Raw genomic sequence first — 27,877 nt, forward strand, 5'->3', positions numbered from 1 at the left:
GTATCTGACTTGCCACTGTCAGAAGTAATTTCATCTTTATAGAGACAGAAGGCACAATGAACATATGTAATAAGACAATATTCTTATAGGGTTTTTGTTGAGGAATGAGCTGCAACGTTTTGTCTTATTTATAGGAAAATGATTCTCGCGATAGCAGTATAGTTGCCTCTATCTACGTGTTACTTGACCCGCATCGGCATGATATATTTTTTCAATTTCATGATTGAGTATGCAGAACGGGTTTTATTGTAAATAAAACAGTTTATATTGTAAATACAAACCATTCTTACACTTTAAGTATGTAGTTTAAGACAAAGTAAGAAAATAACATTATGTCCTCCTAAAATTGTTATCAGAGGAGAGAAATTGTTTAGTCAGTCAGTGTGGTTATTTGGAAGGTAAATAGTAATTCGTAGTGATTACCGGTATATATTCAAAGTATGTCGAACTATTTTTACTGGGCATGAGTACTTGTAAGTTTGTGATCAAGTCTACGGCTGCCTCAAAGGTGGTGATAGAGTGGTCTGCAACGGTAATGATGTCAGAGGTGGTAAATAGTCTGCATTGAACTACATTGTACAGCGGATAGATACGAAATAGTTGTGAGACAGTCTATTCCTGAATAAATTCTGCGAGTTTACTTGGTACAAATATTTCACATGATGAGACAATAAATCATGTGCAAAACCCAGGCCCTTTTCTCTAAGTTCAAGGTCAAACTTAAAGGTAAAGTATAATAAGTATTTCTCAGTAATTTTACTATACGTAGATGGATCTTAAAGTAACTTGACAGTCACCATAACAAATTGATTCGTTTCATATAAGACTCAGACCTCTAACTCAAGGTCAATGTCACCTTTGGAGATGTTTTAATAATTTTCGACTGGTCTGTAACTTTTTATGCATGGGTGTATATTTAATTAACTTGGCATACATATTCACCATTACAAGACATTGTGTCATGTGCAAAGGTCAAGGCCACAGGCACCTAAGCTAACTTTATTTATTTGTTCATGATATTACTTCCCTTTTATATTATTCGTTAGTGTTTATATCAGTTTTTCCACAAATCAAATGACAGAATTTTGTTTTAAAGTAGGATGTTTGGTACTGATATATAAAGAAAACTATTTCTAGAATGCAAACCCAAATACAAGCGCGTCGCGAGGCATAATTATGGTAATGGGGCGGGGTGAGATATATTGGGTGAGACGGTGTGGGTATGGGAGGAGTGTTATAATATAACTTTATGGTATATCTAGGTAAATACAGTACTGGTAAGGCTGCAATGCATTAGGTTGATATATAGTGCAGCTCTGCATTGACAAAAATTAGAATTAATTTTTTTCTGGTCTGTAATTTAAAAACAAGTTTCTTCAGTTTCATATATTTTCTTTACTTTCTCCGCCGTATTTACTACTGCGTAATCTTTTCCTCGAACCAATAAATTACTAACTATACGACACTGAGTTGTGAGTTTTTTATTGTGTGTGTGTGTGTGCGTGTGTGTGTGTGTGTGTGTGTGTGTGTGTTCGTGCGTGTGTCTGTGTGTGTGTGTGTGTGCTTTTTTTCTTTTTTTCTCTGGTTTTGCTGATGCTTCCGTTCTGTTATGTTTAATATTGTATTCTACACTAGTTGGCTTATATATTATAGAAAAATGAAGACATGAAAGTTCTGGAAATTGTAAACTGTAGTTGCATTTACACGTTGTCAACCACCTACTGCATTATCTTTTATGACTCAAAGTTCTCGTCATTTCCAGCAACTGTTCGTTCCAAATTTGTTCTTCATACACTTAACATGCAAAACAGAACATTTCCCTTTCCTTGGAAATTTAAGCAAATTGATCAAGCTGTGAAGCACTTCTAACCATTGTGATTGGCAGTTATATTGCAAGTGATTGCGCCTAGTTCACGATAAACATTGCGTGAGATGTTTTCTGAATAGTAGTGATGAAATTGCAATTCACATGCAAAGAAGCGTATTTGGTTAAACGTTTAATTCTTTTAAAGTAAAAAAAAATGTCCTCTAGATTTTTGAACGGTATTGCAACGGCGCAGAAGTCAGAAACTCTAACAAAACGGCTATCTTTAAGCTAAGATATTTATTGTTGTAGGAATTATATAGTAAAAGGCAGTCGCTTGTACAAAGAAAGAAAACTTTGATTATTTATATTGTTGTCTACCCAATTATGTAAAGAAGACGATTATGAACAAATTGAAGTAGAAACCCGCATTCAAGAACACTTTAACATAGGTTTATTCAGTGAGCGATCCAATTATTCTTTAGAAATCTTTTTAACGAATAGATATTTTAAGATGTCTTTCTTATCAGACAAAACATATTATGGTTCTAGATCTAGTTATTTTGCAAATAGACTGAATCGCTATTGTATTTTTCCTGAAATAACACTGCTATGGTGTAGAAAAAACGACAAGACTTAAAATAACGTTATGTATAATACTTAATGAGAAACCAAAAGCAGACATCTACCAATTTATTTGTTTGTCAACCTGAAGATCATTACATTTTATGAAACATTTTTAATATACATGCCCGTGACAACGCAAGGAACATATTTCATTTAACGAAGGACTTTAGACTTTGTTGGTATTTTGGTTTATGCCGGTTTGCAACAAAGGTTCAACTGATATGATAGTTACTTTCTTTTTAATTAAATCTAGAGACAATAAATTGATGTAAGTTGCTTCTGTCATAAATTCTGTCTACGAGTGGTCTTACATACAACTCAACATGACGCCTATTTAGAAGACAGTCTGCATGGATATGGTAATCCGCTTAGACAGACAAAAAAATCAGACCTTAGTGCTTCTAAGAGCTTTTATTCTTTTTTAAAAGACAGTGCTTTTTGCAATCAAAGTATAGTCGCCGTAGTATATAATAGATGTGTTAACTGGGTTACAGCGGCACTTGTAGTGATTCAATCAACCGATTGTAAAATGCTCTCAAAGAAAATCCTCGTTCAAAACAAAATTATGTATATCATCAAAGTCACTGTAAACGTTATTTCATCCTTGATAATCAGTTACCATCCATCTAGGTGCCCGCTCGTGATGAAATAATGCAAGTAGGGGTCTTCCTCCACCATCAAAGCTGGAAAGTCGCCATATGACCTATGATTGTTTCGGTGCGACGTTAAACCAAACAAAAGAGAAAAATAAATAAATTGCAATCAGTTAATTAAATCAACGTACGTTTTATAGTTGTAGTATAAACTAAGTTTCTACATTAGATATTGAGAGTTACTTTGATATCTACGCATCTTAAATCCTGCAAGCAGTAATTAAAGAATTCATGCTTCTACAAGGTTATTTTAATACATATCAAGTTAAAATGTGCGGTCAAGACGATCATGACTACTGCCTGAAACTCATTCTCATTTGCAATTTATGTTAGCTATAGGTCGCCGTGGCATGTTGTACATCGTTACTGCATCACTGAATGTAAAACAAAGGTATATCAGAACCACTTGACGCCAAGTTGTGCCTGCCATTTCCAGTCTGTTATTTGTGCTTCGTACGTTTAAGATGCAAAACAAAACAAGTACATTTGTCAAGCTGTGAGACATAGCTCAAGTTTGTAATCGTTTGTAATTTGTAATATGATACAACTTAGCTTTTTATAATTGACAACTTAAATGGCATGAACATGCCTATTAGCTCACGATATACAAATTGGCGTTTTATGCTAAAATAAAAATATGCATTTGTGATACACGTGTTTGGCTGACATTATGAGGAAGTTAAATTGTTGCTTCGAATTATTTGAACACATTGTAAGATGGAGTTTTACAGACATTAGTAACAGGAGACGTTTACCAGTCTCTGGCAAAAAAGCCCTAATAATCGCTGTAATTTAATGAACCTCAATGTTTAGAATATCAAATAAAAGTATGAGGGCACCGCTACCGCACCGATTTATATATCTTCTTTTTTTGTTGTTAATAAATACAAGCCAGTGGTACAATTTTAAATGTAAGGCCAACATAGGTAAATCACAAGTGCCTCTTAAGAAATTATTACCTGGCGAGATACAATTGAATGTCAGGATACAAGTTATATGACCCACGGAAGTGCCTACGCCTTTAGTATCGTGAGCAATGAAATGGGTCCAATCGACAGGGTGACTATATCCTAAACTAACTGACAAACTATGTAGAATGTCCTTTGTTAAAACGTAGAGCTTGTGAGACATATATATCTCATATCTAAAACATTTTCCCTGGCAACCACGCCTATATGATTCGTGTACAAATAATTCGTAAATAATTTGAATTATGAGGTAGATAACTTCAGGGACCAGGTAAATCACTCAATGTGTTAAACTAACAACCTTCAATTAATGATAATCAGCTCAAATTCATATAGGCTGGAGATACTATAATTGACTGGACCTGTTTTTGAAGTTCCCGTCCGACGAGGTCTTTGAACCAACAACATACGAGTCCTAACGCATAAATGTTCAGCTTACGTCTTCTGAATTGAAGCTGTAACTTAATATGCTTGCCCTGCCTCATGGATGCTCAGCGTCTATATGCTATCAAATATAGCATTCAGCTATCATATAGGTATAAACCTGATGCCTTGGTCTTTAAGCTGGAACTCCCTTACTGTCTCAGTAGATTACCAAACTATGTCTCTGCCTTAGCTTTCCGATGCTCAGCCTATATTTGCTATCGTCTATAGCATTCGACTATCGCGTAAAGGTGTAACTTCTATGCATTTGCCCTAAAGCCCGAACCCTAGTTGCAATACTGCAACACTTCGTTAGTCGGTGAACGCCAGACATCTTTTGTATAATTTATCCGCTTTAACAGTGTAGCTGCAATAGCTTTCTTATCAAGGTACTGAGATAAATTATAAGTTGAATCATCGATGTGTTTACATCAATCTCTGGATACAGAATAATTCACTGTCATCCGTATACCTACTTACAGTTAAGTGACTTTAGACCAGAGGAATGAGAGAATTATAATTTTGATGTCTATATTTCCATCACCATCACATAATAAACTAACATAGAAAACTGGAATTAAAGTGTTATTTCATCAATCGAGTATAAACCCCCACACCCGAATCAACAGTATAGAAAGGTTAAGTCATGTGTTAAGTCATTTTCTTCGTATTCTGAATATTTCACTGATGCTGTCGGTCTACGTCAAGTGGAGGTAATGTCTCCATTATTATTTTCTTTATTTGTTGAAGACCTTGAGCTATATCTTCAAAATGATGTAAACAGTGGCTTGCAAATTGATGAAATTATAATGGTGTTGTTATTATTTGCCGACGACATGGCCATTATAGGTAAAACGCCAGACCAAATGCAGAATCAATTAGATAATTTATGCAATTATTGTAACACATGGGGATTACAGATAAACACTGAAAAAAAACAAAAATTATGGTATTTAGAAAACGGGGCGGATTATTACACACTGAGCGTTGGACCTATAATGACCATCCATTAGAAGTTGTTAATGATTTCAATTACTTGGGTACTTTCTTCAATTACACAGGTGGATTCAATCTTAACCAGGAACCTTTAGTGGGTAAAGCCCTTAAGGCCATGAATGTTTTACTTTGTAAATGTCAAGACTATGACTTAAAACCAAGACTGTTATGTCAATTATTTGACGCATTTGTTGGGTCAATTTTAAATTATGAATGTGAAGTGTGGGGCTACACTAAATCTAAAGAGATAGAGCGAATTCATCTTAAATTTTGTAAACGATTGTTAAATTCAATACATGTAATGCTGCTTTCTATGGCGAATTGGGTAGATATCCCCTTTATATTCAATGATATGTCCGCATATTACAATATTGATCTAAACTTGTGTCAACTGAAAATATTATTTTAAAAACTGTTTATAAACAAGCAGTTGCTGATTGTGACAGTTGGCATCGTAACTGGATATTTAATGTAAAGAATATGTTGAATACTTATGGCTTTGCCCATGTATTTGATGATATAAATACCATAAACATGAAATCATTTGTTCAAGTTTTTAAAAGTAGAGTAATTGACACTTTTAGACAAGAATGGTTTAGTTCCATAGATAACAGTTCTGTGCTGACGATGTATAGACAATTAAAGGCTCATTTGGTTATGAATGTTATCTTGATATTTTACCAAGAAGCCTCAGATTTTATTTTTGAAGACTACGTATGTCTGTGCATCCATTACGAACACAAACTGGTAGATATAGTGGTAATAGTATACCCAGACACGAACGACATCGTTTAGTTTGTAATACAAATGATTAAGAAGACGAGTATCATTTTATATGTATATGCCCATACTATTCTGATTTAAGACGAAAATATGTCAATAGACTATATCATGTAAGACCATCAGTTTTTAAATATATCCAATTGTTAACTAGTAGCAACAGAACCGAACTTATTAATTTGGCATTATTTGTGAAAGAAGCATTGTGTGCACTTTCTAATGTTCTAAATGTTGAAATTTAAATTTGTTCATCTCCATCGAATATCCTTATACAATGTTTATAAAGGTTTATACAATTACTTATTCATTTTCCATTTATATTTGTATAATGTCTTATCCAAACTGTTTATAATTGCACGTTGATACTATTTACGAAATCTATGTGTAGTTTCACGTTGATATTATTTATGTAACTTATGTGCTATAGACAATGTACAATGTACAAGTCTTCAATAAAATATCTGTCTGTCTGTCTGTCTGTCTGTCTGTAATAATTTTGAAGAAGCCAGCGACAGAAATCTTTCACCAGTTTCTTTGCGAAATTGTAATCTCTTTCGTGCAATATTAGATTAAAACGGATCCATGACAAACTTTAGATTGTTGTCCTCTTCTCTTCTTGCCGACGTGCCAAGGAATAACTGTATTTTTTTTTGTATTTCCATAATGATAATTATACATGTTGGGCATGAAAAAAGAGAAATACAAGTATCTAGTTACAAGTTGACAGTGACATATATTAGGATAAGAAAATGTGCTTAAATGTCTAAATTTTTTAAGGAATTAATGAAGTAGTATGTACAGTATTTGTTGCATTGATTGAACACCACGCTTTGTCTCTACAGGGTATGGTGGTTATTTATCTATGTTTTAAGCTACTCTGAAAAGAGATACCTGAGGTTATTGCAAAAACCACAAAAATACGTCCACGATTGACATGCTAGAACAGACCATCCTGGCAACATCAGCCAGTAGATATCAAGACCATTTTGCAGATACTGAGAAAAACTAAATAAATGGACATATTTGGGTGAAACATTTTACACTATCAAATCAAATTGCTTCAAGATATGTTTGCTAAGACGCTAAATGAATTGAGCGACTTTATTTTATCATATTAATTCACTTGCGCACGAAGCCTGTAAACATGATATTGATTCTGTCTTTCTGGTACAAAGCATTTATTCATTACGCAAAAAGCGTAGGTGTTCAACAATATTTCTGAATGACATCGTTTTACAGCTATTTCAATTGCCCAGAAAGTTTTATGAAAATGTCATATAACATTTTTTAGCCAAATAATTCATGGTTTGACAATAAATACAACACAGAGGTTTAGGCTTGCATACTTTGAAGATTGATAATCTGTAAACAGCGTCTGCACAAGAAGATAGTGCAAACACAGCCAACATTGTTTGCTAAGAGTGGTTTCTGTTCTTATTCGTCACTAAGCACAACATTCTTAACCCTGTACTGATAGAGTTAAATGTCAAATCTGGCTTAGGGAAGATGGTAAAGGCATGGGTAGGGAAGAGGGAAACATTTCTGATTATAGTGAAGAGTGGTAATTGTTTTTCCAAATCCTCAGATAAATTAAGTGGTTGCAGATCTGGAGTCCCATCAATAAGATGTTCAAACTGTTCACATATATACATCTTGTGTAATTAGTTATAACAATTTGCGACGTACCAGCTACTTGAAGGTGTCGCTAGTTCACTCACCTTGATGAAAGATTTGTAAATCAAATATTGATTAGCGGTAAGTGCAATAGAATGACGTCTTTATTTTATGCTAACTGATGAAATACTGAAAAATATCAGTGAGATATTTCTCTATATCACTCACAGTGCCGAACTTCATTTTTTCAAGATAAATTATTTCCCTTGAAATATATTCTTGAATTACCTCCCTTCGCTGCCTTTAAAATTACTGGATTATACTAATACTCAAGCCATATACGAGTTATGTACAACTAGACAATCCTGTATAGTACAGGCTAGCTATAATTAAGTTTGCAAAAGAAATAATTGTAATGCTCTAGAAATGTTTCCTTTGTCAGACTTGGTTGCTTGGTCTTGCCGTGTAGCTATAAATATTTGTGTGTTTCCTTTCCTTTTCGTGTGGTAGATTTTACTGGCGACAGCACATTTAGATGGTTGTTGTCTTAGTTAATTATCACAAGACATCAACTCAATTTTACGTAATATGCCAGCATTTTCGTCGAAGTATACTCTCCCAGCCCAGCTAATTGCGTTCCAACTTCCATCCATTTTGTTATGCTATTCAGCTCCTAGTCCTAGAACAATATTTTCTAGCTGTTTCTATTGAATCCATGATGATATTTAATTCTGCAGCTTGATTTTCCAAGGACTTACGGATATTCCTCAATTGTTAAGATTTTTCGTGTTGTGTTTTAATCTGACCTTCAACGTGTGTTTTGGTAAACAAAGCAAGCTTCCGGTTATTCATCGAACTGACGACATTGACCCGAAAAGTTTTAAATATGCTTCTAAATTACCGGCATTTGTCACTGTCTCTGTTGGTCGCGGACTGTGTATTTTTTACACAAAATATTTAAATGCAGTTTTTGTTTTTAAAAACAAAATGGCGTCGTGTTGATTTAATGAACCTAATCACCAATATTCGATATCAATGTGCCTAAGTGTCAATGGTAATTTAGCGAATGCATCATATGTAACACGTTAGCCTAAATAAATCCGAATTTCGTGATGAAATATTGGATTTATTTTAACATTTATGCAAGTATTAAACAGAAAATTCGTTGATCTTCACAAATTAGCTTAAGATAAAAAGAAAATTTGTTTGTTTGCAGTGAGATACCGAAATACATCATCACCGATAAGGGAAACAATTCTGATATTTTCACTCAGCCTTCGTGAAAATATTCATTTGTCTCCCACATCGATGATGATATATTTCGATATCTCACTGCAAACAAACAAATATCCTCTATGTAATTGTTTTAAGTAAACAGAAGATTGAGTCATGTGAACCTAATTCAGTAGAGTAGATACTCGAACTACAATTGTTCTAACTTCCGAAATATGGGGATACACTCACCGGTGTCTTTTTACCACCGACCGTTCCAAGGTGATGCTCTCTTGTGTTTCTTAACTTGTTCGGTTCGTCCTCGTTGTTTATATAATTTATTTTGTTAGCGTATAATTATTTCAACCTTTTCCCTGATGAATTTCTAAAATGGGCTGGTATATCATTCAATTTGGGAAGTACCAGTTATTATTCGAAGGGATGTTTACTGAAAATTTACTGACGGATGTGCAGGCTGATGTTGGTCTAAACTGGTCGCAAAGAAAGAGCAGGCTAAAGGTAAATCGTGTTCATATCCATATATACATACACTGCTACGAGGCTGTTGTTATCAGAGGCTGCGTTCTTCAAACGTGGCTGGTCTTATTGTTTTATATTTTACGGTTTACAGAAGCTACCCTCATAAACTAATATAAAATCCCATTGCAAACAGAACTTCGTGCGTTTTTAAAATCAATAAACAAGTCAACAAGAAACAAGGATACATTTACAATCCGCTGGAAATCATTTGATAAAGTAATTGAAAAGTGACGAAGAAAAATGGCATAAACAATACTACATAATTTCCTTTAGACAGCCTAAATACTCGTTTTTAAGTATTAATATTTGCAAAAAAACATAACAGCAGATAAATCTTATGATATGTATCTTTTCTGCTTTAAGCACAAAATGGCATTCGATCGATTTATCTGTAACCGACTTTCTACAACAATCTATGATCGCAGACAATAAAACTCAAAAATAAAGAATTTATGCCAGAATTTTCTTCTTGGAATTATTTCCAGAAGTGTATTGATCTAAACTTTTTATGAAACTTTTATTTTATTTCAATTATGTTTCACGAAATCAATAGTAAGCTTTAATGCGTATAACTGCCAGACAGATCGTACATTAAACAGATAATCCTAATGTCTATTTGTGAATACTGCATTTTATTTAGGAATCTGAAAAACATAAACATTGGAATATGTTCTATTAACGACTGTAGGGATCTTTTAACGAATACCGACTATTTAAACAAGCAGACGCGGAATGTTGATGAGAATAATTTCTACTTCAAGTAATTAGAATCATTTTGCTTGCACACACGTTATTTGTGATTTTGCAAGGAGCAGTTCTGAAATAAAGTTGTGGAATTTACGTACGTGTTTGTTGTCCAGCGAATCGGGGAGTGGTAGATATAAGTAATAATATAGATGTAAGAACATGAACCATTTTCCTCTGTTAATCAATTGTTTCATTGCGAATAACACACCTTCAGTTAAAGCCAGTTGTGATCAGAATACAAGGAATTAAGGAATAAATTAAGATAAATTGCCGACGGCCTTAGTGGATTTCTGATTAGTAATAATTGGCACCATAATTTCCCTATTTTGTCGTCTGCTGCAATAGCAATGGAGTCAGGAGAAGAAAACGATAAACTTTTCCGCCAGTTGAAGAAGCAAAAGTCAGTTAAGATTGCAGACGACAGGACGGAAATCGTTGTATCTGGGGAGAAACATGGGCCATTGTTCAAATCCATGCCTAAATTACCACTGGCTGCTGCCGTGATATGTTGCCTTTTAAACATTATTGTTCCGGGTTTTGGTAAGTTTTACACTTTGTCATAATAATTTTGAGTGTGCAAGAGTAGGACTGGTAAAGGTAATCGGGATCACGTTTATCTCGTTTAAAACATATGGTTTATCTAAATTAACTCTAAACACAATTTCTAGCCTTGAAAACAGCATATGAATTACAAAATGTTTAAAGATTTCTTTATGTACGAAAAAGGAAACTTATCCGTCTGAAAACAGACAAAAGTATTTGTTGTCCCCTGATGTTAATAGGTCTGTTATCAGTATTTGAAATTCCCCTTCTCTAAAGAACCAAGAGCTTAACATTGTATATGATGTGCTTTCATCTGCATTTCTGCATTTTTCTGCGTGTAAGGTTCAGCGGTGTATGCGGTGCTTCCGTCTGCATTTGCAGACTTTGTAAGTTTTAATGCAGTTTTTTAACTTTATATGTTGCGCATTCAAATGTAATGTTGCGCGTAATTAACTGAACCTCATTATGTTGTTTAACCATGGTCAATTTGCACCGCATATCCTTAGGACGGCCAGCACATATCTATGCAATCTCGCCAGGCATATGTCTGTTCTTGACAACACAGAAAATGACGTCACTCGACCTTCAGCTCTTTCCGGAAGTAAATAAAATGAAAGTAGAAATGCTAAACTTGAAAATGAAAGCCGCATTTTGATTCGTAGATAGTCAGGGGTCACGCGCAGGGGTCACCCGTCTAAATGTATGCGCGTGGACTTCTTTTTTTTCTTTTTTTTTTTTTTTTTGCTATTGGGGAGCCAATTTTCAGCACTTTATTACGAATTGAAATTACCTGGGCTTTAGTACAGCATGTCAGCTTTTAATCTATGAAAAAATATTTGAGCTCTGGATAAACAGAAATCCCACAGTGGTCCGTAACGGACCAAGGGTACATTGATAATTTTGGAACTTCATCAAATCGCTGAAAATGTCATTTTTGATGTTGTCTGAGACTGTCAGTATATGCCTCAGATGTAAGATATAACCGTATTTGACAGCTGCAGACCTAGACATTTCAGAAATATTTTCAAAATAAGTTTCGTGTAATAAATGTTGTTTCTACGGAAGCGTGAAAGGGCCATCAGACGCTAATACGTTTTAGTACGTTAAGGCTGCGGAAAGGATATACACTTGAAATACCACAAACACAGTTGAGAAAATCAAGTCTGAAAATGAACCAGACACATAATGAAAAACTTATTCCAATTCAACCACCGCATACACAATAGAAAGCACCACAGGTAAAATCGAAACCACTCCTTGAAAATGTAAAATCAATCCATATACAGTTGAAAGTACCTTATATACAGCAGAGAGCATATCATATAAAGTTCAAAGCGCAGCATATGGAGTTTAATGCATCGCATATAAAGTTAAACCACTACATTTAAAGTAAAAATCACTGTACAATACAGATAAAGGCACCTTGTATATATAACCCCATTTACATAATTATTACTATTAATGTATAGAAATAGGCGTTTAATCAAATTAATAAGTTTCAGTTTCAGTTTTACAGTTTAACGTACATACTTTGTTAAAACATAGAATATAAAGTTTAAAACACATGATATATAATTAAAGGCGACGTAAATAAAGCTGAAGGCACAGGAACTGCTTAAAGAACCGCTTATCAAGTTAAAAAATCATCCTATATACAGTGTTAAGCGCAATGATATACATGTATAAACACTGCATTTACGAGTAGAGGCAGACAGCTATGGCGATCCATATTATAACTCTTTATAATGATATTCTAACAATGTTTCGTGAATCCGTTACGAAAAATTTACAATTTTCCTCTTTCTGACATAGAAACGTCCAAATTATATTTATCTGATCATGTTTTCAACCATATAATTGTAATGACATGTGTATAACATGACACAAATAAAAAGTATATGTCCGTTCGTCCGTCCGTCCGTAATAACGGACATTATTCATTCTAAATTCTAATTTCATCAGCATGTTACCAAAGCTGTCCTCCACTTTAACTGAAAACTTCCTTGAGTTTAGTTGTTTATGTCAATCGCAGTTCAGTATAAAGTCTGAAATAGTCAGTTTTATATTATGATTGTTTGGTCGCCATTTTCATACGCGTTCTATTATGATATTCAAATGAGAAACAAGTACGTTAGCGTGTAATCGTCAAATCGTTTCGATGTAAACATTGGGGAGTATATGAATTTGTATATTACCGTAAATATCTTGTCTGGAAATGTTTCGTTATCTCCCATTTCGTTAAGCGCAAATTTATGTTTATAATTAAATAAAACCAGCAGCTCTTATCGTTAACAAAAATGGTGAAAATGCTCGTAGAAACACATTAATATGATTTGTGGTAAATTTAAACAGTTATTGTATGGATAATACACGTTCTTTATGCATTTATGTCTGCAGAAGCCGGCGATAATATGTTTGTGTCTCAGTCAAAAACATATATCAAGGGCTTCTGCTGACGTTAATACACAAAACAAACGTGTATAGTCGCTATTTTTGCATAAAAACATGACAAGACGACTAAATGTATTGTTTTTATATGTGATGACTTTACGATTCAGGTACATTTTTTTGATTACCACTCTGTTGTTCTCGGAAACGGTAAACCTGTTTTAAATATCCAAAACCGGGACCAAGATATCAACAACACAACCAAAAGCATGTACTGAATGTTTTTAATTTTTTTTTATTATTTCTCGTTATTGCAATCATGGCATCACCCAAAATGTTGCATATTACTTAAAAATTTGGTAAACTGGAACACAATTTCAAGAATAATAACTTTACATTCGAGTTATTTTAAGTACAAACACATTTTGAGCAGGGACGAGTACGAACGTAGTGAATGTCTTTCAAAATTAATATGAATTCTGCGAGAAATTAGATTACATTAACCTGATCGCCAACAAACGATTGCAGAAGGTACACAGAGTTCAATACATTCACGGTTATCGACAAAAATTGAAATGTTCACAAAAGGGTATAAACAAGAGGGAGAGGCGACGTTGTTTGAGACAGTGAATTTTAGGTTGGTAACTGATACAACAAAACATATTCTACATTAAATTGCGTCTTTTATGATACAAAAAAGAGGTTATTATGGTAGAAACAAGATACAGTTACCAGATTTCCGAATGTCCGACCCTGGAAAAGCATTTCAAAAAACAAATCGTTATTAGGAGCACGTGAATTGCCTTGTTTGCACACAATTTTTCTCCCGTCAATGCATAGGCGGATCCAGTGAATAAAATAGTTTTTATGCAAGAATGTACGATGTAGGATGTATAGGATGTAGACTTGGATATTCAAATATATTGTAGCGCTTCGAAAAATGGGGACTTACCATTTTCTTGTTTTCTTGGTTTATGAGCTAAGCCATGGATCTTGGCTATGATCTGAATTGTTTCAGTGACATGTTCTGGCAAACGAAACACAGAATTGTACAAATATGTGTTGAACTACATAACATGACCGACCAATCGCATATTATACACCATATGTTCGTTTTAATCTTATCCGAACTTTGTTTACTTTTCCAAGAGACATCTGTTTCTGCTGGTTCATGTGTAATCTTGATTTTGTAACATTTTCCAGCATGCGAATTAAGTTAGCTTTTGTATAATCAATCTAGAGTATTTAAATGTTTGTTTCAGTAAGTGTCTGTTCAGTCCGAGTGTGTATAAATTATCGTTATTTTGCTGACAGGAAATGCATCTTAGCATTGCATTGTTGTATTATTTACCTCAGCAATTTAAATTAAAATTGTCATCATTAAGATGACTAATTCTCTTGAACACGTTAGTGTCTGCCCGATGATGCATATTTTGATGTCTTTTCATCTTTATTTTCTATAAAATCGCCTTTTTTATGACACAGCAGTGTTCACCTTAGAGTTTTAATATTTCAGGTCATTTTGACCCGTCGGTCACTAACCATGTGATTATTTAACCCAATCTTGTTTCGATAACGTTTTGGGTCATTTTCTCGAGAAATCTATAAAAGGACCGGATTTTAGCCATCAGCAATACTTCCATCTTAAGCATTCAAATGGCTTGCTTCTAATAAATTTTCTGTAGAATGAATACTGTGCTGAATAGAGAAGTAAGAAAGTTACTATGTGTCATTTAAAGCTACAGACCTATGTTAAAGCCCTTTTGAGATTACATCAAGCAATGTTACCTACAGTCACTATACTATTTGTACAGATGTATTTACACTTTCATTACTTATTTAAAGTAAAGAAACTTGCAATGGAACTTAAGTACTGAGAATATAAATTGTTAAAACTTATGGAGGCAAATCCTGTTGTTGCTGAACATAGTCTTTTTATCCGCGTCGTTATTTACAAGTTGTGTATCGCCTGATCAGTCATATATAATTTAATCTAAATACATATTTGTCTTTTGTACTTTTGAGAGAGAATGCAGTATTTTTGATAAATATTTAGAACCATGTTACCTATAAACTAGGGGAAGCCGGAACGGTTTTAGTCTTATTTGATCCGTTTGTACTTATAATGATAGATTTTAACCATCAAGTACTTGAATACACCTATTATCAAGAAGAACGAAACTTGTGATTACATTTTGATATCAGTGAGATACATTTGTTGAATGTGTTGACTTCACCTGTATTTTCTGTAGTATTATATATTAACATTGATATATAAAACATCGTTAACTGTTATCCTGAGTCGTCCAATACACCGAATCAAGGATAAACCGTTTACTTGAGTAACGTTTACCCTGAGATCTACAGCACCCCTACTGTCAGTACAACTCCCCAAGTCCTAACAACATTGTCATAAAGTAACTGTATTTTATGACTAAACTTAAAATCGAGCAGTATGGTTAATATCCCAGTTTGATTGTTAATGAGAATTCAGCTTGTCAGTCAATACACAATTTTATCAAAATGTAACGAGGCTGCTCACTTGCGTTAATGGAAACCATACACTATTGACTGGTGTTTGCGAGATCTATAGTATAGTACAGTGCGTGATTTTGTTTTGTGGAATAGCTGCTCGTTCAAGTTTGTTTAGAGGAGAATATCACTTTTTTGGTGCATATCACTTTCTATGGTTCCCCATGTGACCATTTATCAATCTATGATATAAGTGGAAGTTGCAAGTCATAGATATTGTATTATGGTTTGCATCATAGTGATTTGGTAAATGTGTCATTTCGATTACCCTTCATGTATGAAGCTGGCCTATATACTAGTATGTCTTCTTAACGGTAAGAAAGCATTATATAGCAATGTTTTATAGTTAAATAGTAAATCGTAATCAATAGACATGTCTCCGACCAGGTACATAAAAACCTGCCTTCTATATGGGATGTAAGATTCTTGGAAATGGCTATTTTCAAATTGTTTTTGGTACGTAAGATTATAGAAAATTTAATGGGCAGAGGTCATATCCAGACTATTTTCAGACACATTCAGTTCCTTTCGAAGTTACGTTTTTCTCCTTGATTTTGTCTGACGTAAGAGGCGAATAGAAAGGTTGTTTTATATAAAACACACGAGTATTTGTTTTGTTCTACATAGTGTCCCTTTTGTTAACATAACGTTACAAGAAATATTTAGTAAATATTTAACTGTGAAACATACTAGGGAAGGTTTGTGTTTTATTAGCCGGTTTAAACATCCTAGCGTTGTTTTGCCACTGACCGTCCAGGGCGATACCCACTGCATTCCTATGCTTGTGTTGTGATTATCTATTTGTTTTACTTTTAATTGTCATTATGAGTATCTAATGTCTACATATCACTATGTACAGTAATAAAAGGTGTTTAACTTTTGTTTCCAAAAATGCTTTTGAATCGATCGTAACTATACCAGTCCTGTAGGATGATTGTTCTTGTTGTCAATAGCAGTTAATCAATCAATCAAGATTTAGTTTGAAACAAAATCTTACACACCCCTCGGGGACGACAACAATTCAATCCGGCTTATTTCAAAATTAAATCTGTTAGTATCTTATTATTAGATTTAGTTTAGAGATATGTCTGACCATTAAATGTGTTAGTATCTTATAATAAGATTTAGTTTAGAGATGAGTAAGTGTTTAAAATGTCAAGAAATTCATGTAGACAGAAAAATTGTTGATCGTAATGCTCACGTGTTTTTCTTTAATTTGATCATAGAAATCATATGTACAGCGAAGTAGTAGTCCGGAAGCAAGTTATACTTTGCCAAACCAAACTACTGAAGCAGTTATTTTGTCTATATGCTAGAGTAAACTCCCTTGTATTATCTTTATTAATTAGCATTAAACAACGTTACAGCTGCGAGAGCGCGCGTTGAGAGTTATGTCATGTATGACATGATCAGTCGCCATATTTTACAAGGTTAAAGCGGTTTGTTTTTGTCAACTAATTTTGTTCAAGTTCCTAACTGTGAGAATAGGGTGAGTTACTTTAGTATTTTAGTGCTTCATTCCTTTTTACATTATCTTGCGTTTTTAGGATGCAATAAAAAAAAAAGAATTAAGATCTTGATATTATGAACATTTTTACTTTATCCTTACATACATATAACATTTTTGTCTATGTGTATATTGGGGTCACTTGATCGATACAATGCTTTCTGGTATCTTTTGATTCTTGTAGGCCATTTCATCACAGGCTAATATTAGAAAGTGGATTAAGTATAAACCTGATCAGATGTGCGCGCTAAGCCCACGAGTAGGAAAACGACTCCTATGACCTTCAACATACCACGCACTACATTGTTAGTCAGTTTAGCTGGTCATGCACTTGAGGGGAATGAGCCTGTAGAGAGAAAGACTGTCTTTTTAACATGGGTAGAGAAAACTCAGCATGCAAAGCTGATGGCGTATATCAGGTATCCCCGAATTGTTAAAAGAAGTGAAGCATATTGTAGATTTAGATGGAAGTTACAAACCCTTTAAAGGACCAGCAGGTTTAGGTCAAGAACGTGCTCTTATCACAATAAAGATAATCAAGAGTTGCTTAGATGTCTTACGTGAGTCTCTAAAGAGAGAAGTTACAGACTATGAGAATATTATTAAAATAGCATAAGAGTCTTTATCGCGAACGAATCAGACCTGTTAAACCTAACCGAGTTCTTGCTATACAAGGTTCAAAGAACGGATATCAGGTGTTCACGAACACAAAGGCCCAAACAAAGTAATGGCAGCATGCACCTATGATTTTATTTCCTGGAGAGCGTTTGAGGATGTTGGCCTGTGTGGATTTCGTGATGTCATCTATGCCACGACAAAAATGGATTAATGGACACATAAACATTTGAAGAGGTTGTCAAGTGTACAAAAAGTCAATCTATCGAATTTCCAGTAACACGCTTTGTAGACGACCATTCAAACCTGCAAGCAGCAAAGTTTTTTCACAAGAACAAAGTAGTCCTGTACTGCCTAGTCCCCAAAAGTATTTAGGCATGCCATGTAAGAATTTCAAAGATTTTCCGGGTTTGTTAAAGAAAACATGGGAAAAGGTGGTAACCTTTCAAAATGCGTCTCGCATGGCTTTCGAAAAGCTAGAATATTTTCTTTAACTATTGATGGTATAGACACTAAGAAGCTAGGGCCATCAAAGATAGCTAGTAACACGGGTGAAGTCAAGAAGTAAGAAACTGAAAGAAGAGAAGAAAAGAAAAACCCGAAGATACGTAAGCAAGAGATGTTGAAAGAAGCCGGATTTGAAAGAAAACTTATAGAAAGAGAAGTTAAAAGAAGCAGAAGCAAAGTAAACAAGGGAACTCCAGACGTAGCAAAAAACGCAAAGCAAAACGCAAGTCCGGTGATTTCGATGAGGAAGTTGATGTGTTTTTCAGATGTAGCAAAGGCGACCAGCACCCAGTAGTATGTAACACGATAATTGGTGTGTTTGTATTTTCAAAACAATGTTTTGTAATACAAGTAAATCTAATTTCAAACATTTTCCATAAAACAACAGTAATACAAATATTTTTACTATTTCTAGATATGTCAAATGTAGCGCGGGGTATGTTTCACTCTGGTACTCATGCGTAAAATTGTATCATAAACGAAAACGAACAGCTAAATTAAAGCAGTTAACATAGAACACTTTCGCGGCAGTTGTTATTCATGTTTAGAATTATCTTGTCAATTGTTAGCCGTGGCAAACACAATATTTTTATGAAGAGCTGCTAGAATTTGCATCTGTAATGCATATTTACTGAATGATGTTAAGTTAAGCATTGCATGATTGTCGAAATATTTACATAAATTGTGCAATTTGTCAGCAGTTCCAGACAGATAGATAGGAGTCTGAACAAATAAACAGATGGAATTATAATCAGCATAATATAACAGAATGCACATCTGTAATGATCTAAATGTACGGTTGGTGATAGGAAATAACGGTAGACATAGTCTAAGGACCATCAATGCAATTTTGTGTACGTCCTCTTTTAATTGCATTAAAGCGTCACAAAGAAAACAACAAGGGCTGTCACTTTTACTTTGGTAATTTTAACCTCAAAATTTAACTTTTATCAAACTGGTGATCGTAATGCTAAAACACGCGAGTATCCGATTGTCAATCCATCATCATATATAAGCACACAATAATCGGTGTTAGCATCTATCTGTGTGTTGATGCCTTTGTAATAAGGGAGTGCATTTCGATATTCAAAGGAGGAAAAACAGGAAAGTGTACTATTTATAGAAAATTAATGCCTTGCAAGAGATTTAAGTATTCATCTTGTCGTTACACGGAGGTGTGTGGCAAGATTATACAATTACATTACATATCTAATCTGAAACTATCATCCAGAAAGCTGTCAAAAGTATTGAGCTAAATTGTTGCCAGTGAAACCATACTTTGGACAGTGTCTGTATTATATAATTGCACTGTTGCCGATGCTAGGGGTATGACGGATGTCTTATGTTTTTGTTACCTTTCGTACGTAAACTCCACCTAAATCAGGCTGCAAGTATTAGAAATGCTTTCAACTCGTAGATTTATTGAAAGCATTACTAAATGTTTTTTTCCAGTCGTCAATAAAAACGGTTTCACCGGTAGCACAGAGGTAGGTTTTAAAAAAGATTGGACCAGGCTTATATTCAAACTGCTTCACAGCTGTACAGCGGCAGTTTTTTTTGTCAAGTGAAGTAATAACCGTTAGATACGTTACTCATTCAATTAGATTAGTTATTTGTTGTTTTCTGTTATACATATATAAACGAAACATTTGCCTAATTTGTGTAGACTTTAATGAACTTAAATATAAGAAATGATAATCAGAAGAAATGACTTTATTCATGAATAAACAGTATTTCATGATTGTAATAAACCGATTACAGTAGACAATTTCATAAATTTCAAAACATTTTAAAGCTCTATTATCATCGAAATAATGAATGCAGAATCCTTTCACAGCCCTTTTTGTGTTTGTTTTAAACGTGTAACTAGATCCCTTTAATACTGCCCTTATGACAGACATTAAGTTAATGTACAATTTTATTTTAATTATCATCATAGTAATTTGATTACTAGTATGATTTATAAATAACATTAATATGGAATTAAATTTTCAGTTGCTTCTATCAGAGATAATTTGCTGCCTTTACTTGCTGGGAAATTTCAAGAAAATATTAAATATGAACGGGAACTAATGCGTTATGGCTACGGGCTGTCTCAATATCATATTGTTCATAACTAATTATTCCACACACCTCATTACCTAACGCCTACATGGAAAAATATACTTAGAAATGGTAATATTTTTAAAGTAACCAGCTGATAAATGGATCAGCACAATTTATGTATGTAAAGTGATCATGTTTCGCATTGATCATGTTTCGCATGTTAATTAATTTAAGAATGTTCCTATGTAAGGAATTTCAACATTTTGTACGAGTTACTGAAGCACAAGTTTGTCGTAATGACGCTTTGCCGCGTATGTTATTTGATATACTATAGATAGAGGTTTACAGACATGAAGAGGTCTAAAAATCTCAGAGTATTCATTTCAATTACTAGAACAGACATAAATACTGTGAATTTCTGTCTAGCAAGTACTTTAACCTGTTCTCCGCAAGTGTCTTTTTCAAATGAATCGGAGATTGAGAATAAATGTTTTCAGGCAGAGTCAGACGAAGAACATGCGTCTTGTTTTGGGATCGAACTCACTATCCCAAGACTTACAGATCTGAATCTTATTGTGTAAAGCGGATGGGCTTTTATCGCATGTTGAATAAATTGCCAGGCAAAAGTGTTTTTCATTCATGAAATACAAAAATTCTGTTGTCTATAGTAAAGTCTAATGTAAATTGTTGCGAACTTTATTATTAACAGAAACCATTGCGTATAATGAAGTCCTGATTTTAGACTTGCGAAACCATACATATATTTTATGCAACAGAATAAAAACATGTGGTATGTATTTTTTGCCTTTTCTATACCTACCGCGCCGTTTGCGTTGATAGGTTTTGCTTTAATTACACGCCTGTCATTATCAGTCAATGTTCGTTCAAACTTAACATGCAGACATATTCTTGAAATTGTGTAGGTCGATAAAGCTTTGTGACATAATTTGTTATTGTAAATACCTACAATATTATTTAGATATGACTTTTAGTTTACGATAAACCTCTATGAGCTATTTCTATTAAATTATGCACTGCTAATAACTCTTGGAAACACCAGTATCATTTCAACCTTTTATTCTTTAAATGTCATAAAAGCTAGAGATATGCAATGATAATTATGAAAAATTATCACAGAGTTTAAATGTAAGAAGGATAGAATTTATGTTAGATACGGAAACGGGAATTGAAACGATGCAGGAGTCAAAAACCAGAAAACGTAACAGTTTATTGACGAGAGCAAGCAATGACTCTGTATAAATGTTACTTATGCCTGTGCTAGAGGCATAAGAGATGTTGCAATTTCTTTACTTTCACAAGAAGAGTGTCTGCAATTATATTGCGTATCTGAGTTTTTATATAATTAGAGAGTGATCATTCATTTTTAATTTTTCAAACCTTTAGATTGCAAAATTTATCAGAAAAAGTCTGCGAACAAACACATTTTGTGCATTTAAAAAGTCGTTGGTCCACACGAGAACCCATATCATTCCTAGTGTATATTAACAATGGCTTTTTGAAAATCAAATTTAAACGGAAATTGAAACTTTCAAAAAAAAGACGCTTTAGCAAATATTGCCTAGCTAAAAAATATTCTAAAATGTGAATAACAAACACTATTGATCAGTACTAGAATGAAAATTAATTAAGTGCTCACTAACTAACTACCTAACTAACTAACTTATCATCACAACAATAAAAATTGAAAGTAAACATGAGGAATTATTCGTTATCAATTATACAATACTATGTAGCTGTTGTTATGTTTGATAAATGCATCAAACCATCAAAGCATTCATATATTATTTTGAACTTGCCCATGTAATTCATGAAATCAACTATTTTGATAAAGAAAATTGTAAACACTGGCACATGTATCTGGCATTTCTCTTAGTTTTCAAATGGGAAAACACGGATAACCGTAATTGTGTAATGAATTTAAAATGACATTACTTTCCTCCACATACTTAGTTTGAATATACTGCCAGAAATAATTATGAAAACACGCTTAATGTAATATGACATACTCAAATAATACCAATAAACAACACTACTGAAATATTTGATAGATATGTTTTCACCGTTGTAGGTGGAAATTCTATATCAAAAGTGAAACACCTTGGTAATTGATCCAACAAAATTTGAGAATCTGATTTTTTTTTATAGATTTTTAGGACAAGGAAAATATATTTGTTACTATCATTTCTACAAACAACATTGCTCTGACACAGTAGAGCTGAAGAGATTTCCGTGTGATGTATTGATTTGGTTTAGAAAACTGCTAAAGAATGTACCTTTGAAATCATGCGAACTGATGTTGCCAACTAATAATCTAGTACGGAAAACCCGTGGGCGTTCTTAAATAGAGCTGTAATACCTCAATTCTCTTACATAAAGACAACGTACTTTTTTACCATTCAGCTTAAGCAAAGGTCAAATAACAAGTCAGTGCCTGACTTACTTCTATAACAATGGTATCATCATAAGAAATATATCTAGTTATAGTTTAACATTATACGGAAAGTGCAACTGTACTTGCGTTACACGCTTTTTGTGTCTGTGTGTCTAAACTAACTATTAATAAATAAGTTTCATAGTTACTGTCTTTTCTAAATCCAGTACGGTGGGACAAATGGGATGTTGAGACAATTATCTATCATATTAATCTATTTAGAGATGAAGATATAACAAACAGCAGCAACGTATTGATTTGTTTGGTTTAATAAATTAGTGCTTTATTAATACGTAGAAGTGTAAGTGTCGTCATATATCCGTAAGCCCTACAGAAATACATCGGATTCGCATACGATTTCATTTCTCTTTTCAGCTAAAGTATAATGTGTTATTAAAAATTGATTAGTCAATAATGCTAAAAATGGTGTCGACCGAGTCAAAAGTCAGTTTGTTTTCCGATTTTAAAATAAGTCCAGGCTTAGTACTATATAGATTGATGTTGTGTGTACATAAGACATTTATTTAAGTACGCTATTTCGTACTAAATGTTTTCAACTATTCAGGTCCAGTAACATATATATATACACAATAGTCCTGTTTTACTGTAAGATCACAATAAAATAAGCATGTTTACAAAATTAACATTGTCCCTTGATACTTAGAAACTACGAAAATTCCTATTTGTTTTCATTCAGTTTTTCTTGGAGATTTTATCAGGCTTACGCGTAAGCGCAAGAATTTGTAGAATATTCTCTGACTTGCGTTCTAGCTTGGTGAACTGTGTTGAATTTGAGGCTTCTAGAAAGTTAATATAAATATCATCTGCATTTAGACCTATACGGTATTGTTTTGTGGAGGCCTTCGTGGCAGAATGGTTGAAATCGTTGTCTTCGAATCAGTTGCTACTCACATCTATAGGTTAGAACACTACTCAGGTCGGCATGCGGGTGTCTATCTAATTGGCTTGCGGAAGCTCGCTCTGCAGTGCTATGTCATATAGCGTATAACTTAACTTTTCCTCTTTTCACGAAAATAGACGCACATATTTAGAAACTACGAAATTTCCTATTTGTTTTCATTCAGTTTTCCTTATGGATCTTATAAGGCTAACATTTAAGCTCAAGAATATGTAGAATATTATCTAAATTGCGTTCAAGTTTGGTAAACTGTGTTGAATTTGAGGTTTCAAGAAAGTTTATTGAAGCGTTTTATATAAATAGCATCTGGAAGTACACCTGCCCCATGTGGTTCTGGGACGATCTATGTATGAAAAGAATTGGAACCACTGCCTTACCCTTGCGTAATCGTAAGAGGCGACGAATAGGGTCTTAACACTTGGTTTTGCTGTAACTCTGTGATTCCAGCAGGTATGCAAATTTTGAGATTCCATACCTCGTGTTTTTATTTCGATGTAAATGAGATGTGAAACCAAAATTTGTAGTCCTGTTTGGCGCTATATAACCTATACTGTGTTGGTGCGCCGTAAAACCCAAATAAATAAATAACTGGAAGTACACCTGTATGATATTGTTTTGTGGAGGACTTTGTGACAGAATGATTGAATATTTGTCTTCGAATCAGTTGCTGTTCACATATATATGTACGAACACTACTCAGGTCGTCATGCGAGGGGTCTATCTAATTGTCCTGCTGAAGCTCGCTCTACACATGTTCCAACAGTCGTTAGTAAAATGTGAAAAGCGCTATGCCATACACCTCTTTGTGAATGCAAACACGTGGTGAACTGATTTGAAATAATTTCGATACCCTTTCTGTATACAATTTGCAACAAAGGAAATGCATGTGCTCAGAAATACATAGAGGATATTCGTGTGTTTGAGTGTAAGATGGGAATATCATTCACATAGAAAACCTCAGATGGCCAAATATTTTCATGGTTGGTGTAGTCACCAATGAACGTGTAAATTCTCGAAATTTCGAGTTAATAATGAATTGCATTCACCTAGCACTAAAACAGTGGCACAGAGGTGACAAAGATGTTATTATACTAATACGTGTGCGTGAAATAACTAAATGTATGTACATATAAGTGAAAAAAAACATCAGCGCACATTTTAGTACGTGCGCACGTACTAGAATAAAAAAAACCTCTGCATACATATTAAGTAATATGTACAACGTACTCACGTAATAGGTTATACGTGCACAGATCATATTTTATACTAAAACGTACGCACATATTTATTGTTTTATATTTATTTATTAATTTATTTATGTCTCATCACATGTACAGCATATATTAACTCACATATTAAAGCAACAATGTACATATGCCGCTCTATACAGAGCTATAAGAGACAGAATACATTTATACATATTAACAATATTCCAAATCTTTATATAAAACACTGACTTAAAGCATCATTTTTTATATAAAAAAAAGAAGTGAATAGTTACACTACACTAAAATAACTAAAACCTAGTCACATTGTGTACCAGAATTTATAAATATTGTTTTTAGGATTCTTTAAAACGAGCAAGGTACGGACGATATTTACAGATAAGAAAATTATATCTATTTACAAATAAAATACTTTTCCTACATTTTAAAATATAAAGGCAGGTTCCATCAGTGTGTTTAGCTACTTCATTATTGGAGTAAAGTCAAATAAACTTATCAGAGTCATTCGTCTGTTCAAATGTGGCAAAAATATCTTTCGCAGCATTGTATAACTTATCTCTTAACTGCCTATTAACGGACAGTAAAATATCACATGTTTTTCATCGTCCACACAGTTTTTGCAATGAAAATTCTTGTATTAATATCTAGGTTCTCATATCTACCAGTCTCCAATTTCAGTGGAGCTACACCACATCGAAACTTTGCCATGGCACTTCTAAAATGAGACGGAATAGTAGATTTCACATAATTTTCCGTACCAAAATCACTTTTAAATAATCTGTATGTCCGTAGTTTATTATTTTCATTCTCAGCCCGTAAAATATTTTTTTATTGACACGATTATGAGTCATATTTTTAAAACGACAAAACTGACGAGTAACTGTACCCCATTGTTTAACCTTTGCTGGTATCCAACCCATTTCCCTATTAATTGCAGTATTTGGTGTATATTTGCCAACCCCAAGAAAATACCTCATTGCACGATTTTGTACAGCTTTAACACAAGAGAAGTCTTTATCTCCCCAGATAGCTGCAGAATAATTTAAGACTGGCCACACCATGGAGTCGTACAGTTTGGTAAAAGTAGAGAATTGGAAGCCACCAAATGTTTTACTTTTAGATATTACCAGACCTAAAGCACGGCCTGCCGATAAAGCTGCTGTCCTGGCCATTTCTGCATAATCCAAAAACTCACTGAGTAATACACCTAGATATGTATACTTAGAAACTACCTTTAAACTATATGTTCCCATTTTAAATACAAAAGTTGTTACATCTTTCTTTTTTGGTCTAAAATGTACAATATTTGATTTGTCAGAGTTAACCAACATATTATTATTATTACACCAAATATTCACCGTGTCCAACATATTTTGTAAGTCTTCTGGAGATTCAGCCAACAGTGTAACATCATCAGCATACAACAAGACACTTATTTTTTCATTACCAATTTCAATACCTATATCCAGGTCCTTTATGGCAGTTATCAGATCATTCATGTACAGAACAGGTGACAGTGGACATCCTTGTTTTAAACCAGTACCAACTTTGAACCAACGTGATTCAAACCCATTTACCCTTACACAACATTCCACATTCCTATATAAAGATAATATTGCATTATAAATACTGCCACCGATACCAAATTCTTTTATTTTTTCCAGTAATGTTGTTCTGTTGACAAAGTCATAAGCTTTACGAAAATCTACAAAGCATACAAATGTATTACGTTTCTTTAGCTTTAGTTTCGATTATGCTAGTTAAGCTATGAACATGGTCAGTAGTACTTCTACCTTTAATAAAACCATTTTGCTCATCATGAAGAATATTATTTTCTTTACACCAATTACTTATTCTATTTCTACGCTACAATATAGTTTATACATAGACGAAGCAAGTGTAAGACCTCTGTACTGAAGAGGATCTCCGGGATCAGCAGTTGATGATTTTGGTATGGGTGTTATTACCCCTTTAGACCAAGCAGATGGCATAATGCCCGCATTAAAACAGTAGTTAAATAAGTTTGTGAGCGCTATTAAGCAGCATCATTTTTTTAAACATCTACTGATATGTTTTCAAAGCCTGGTGCTTTCCCAGATTTGGCATCCAATTTCTGCAACAGATATTTGATTGTCCAACTCTGGAATACCACCATTAATTTGGGTGTCATAAACTTGCTGACGCGGGATCCGCATCAATACCAGAACAATCCACAGAACTAGCCATTTTGACACCTTTGTTCAAAAGCTTTTCAAATTCATCTGCCCACCTATCCAAAACAACCCTTTGATCCCTATTAAATTATTAATAGAACCATCCTGCATTTTAATTTCAAAGGGTATAGACTTAACACGCTCATTTCCAATTCCTATTTCGCCTACAAAATGTATTTCCCTCCAGAATTCAGTTGGATTTGATGTAACTAGAGTTTTTACATCTTCATGTGCTTTTCTAACAAACCCTTTCTTAGTCTTTTGAACGCATTTGTCAAAAATTCTACTTTTCTCTACAAATATATGTTTTAGATATTTCTTTTGTACGGATTTACATTTTAACCTTGTTTTCTCTGCCTTGTTCATATCATGCAAAAGCAATGGCAGTTCATCAGACCACCACGCTTTACGTTTCCGAAGCTTTTTGTTTGTTGTTCTATTTGATGAACACCTAAAAACTTTATATAGTAAGGTATACGTGTGCAGAGTATAAATACGTGCGCACGTAGCAACTGATGTTTTTATACTAACACGTGCGACTGTACTTATTACATGCGCACAAATT

At 33.8% G+C, this 27,877-nt stretch overlaps 1 protein-coding gene across 2 annotated transcripts in view; it reads left to right on the top strand.

Moving 5' to 3' along the window:
- LOC123545067 (protein stum homolog) overlaps nt 1–27,877 on the top strand; it is a 135,102-nt gene that overhangs the window by 38,719 nt on the left and 68,506 nt on the right. The window contains exon 1 of one of the 2 annotated variants that reach the window (XM_045331340.2): nt 10,191–10,904. The exons of the other annotated variant lie outside the window; for it this stretch is intronic. Coding sequence (XP_045187275.2) covers nt 10,712–10,904 — 193 coding nt within the window. The 5' untranslated portion in view covers nt 10,191–10,711. Of the gene's footprint in view, nt 1–10,190; nt 10,905–27,877 lie in introns of those variants that run through there. 2 annotated transcript variants of the gene reach the window in all.

The sequence above is a fragment of the Mercenaria mercenaria genome, chromosome 1 (genome assembly GCF_021730395.1).
Source record: "Mercenaria mercenaria strain notata chromosome 1, MADL_Memer_1, whole genome shotgun sequence".
In the NCBI taxonomy this organism is placed as follows: domain Eukaryota; kingdom Metazoa; phylum Mollusca; class Bivalvia; order Venerida; family Veneridae; genus Mercenaria; species Mercenaria mercenaria.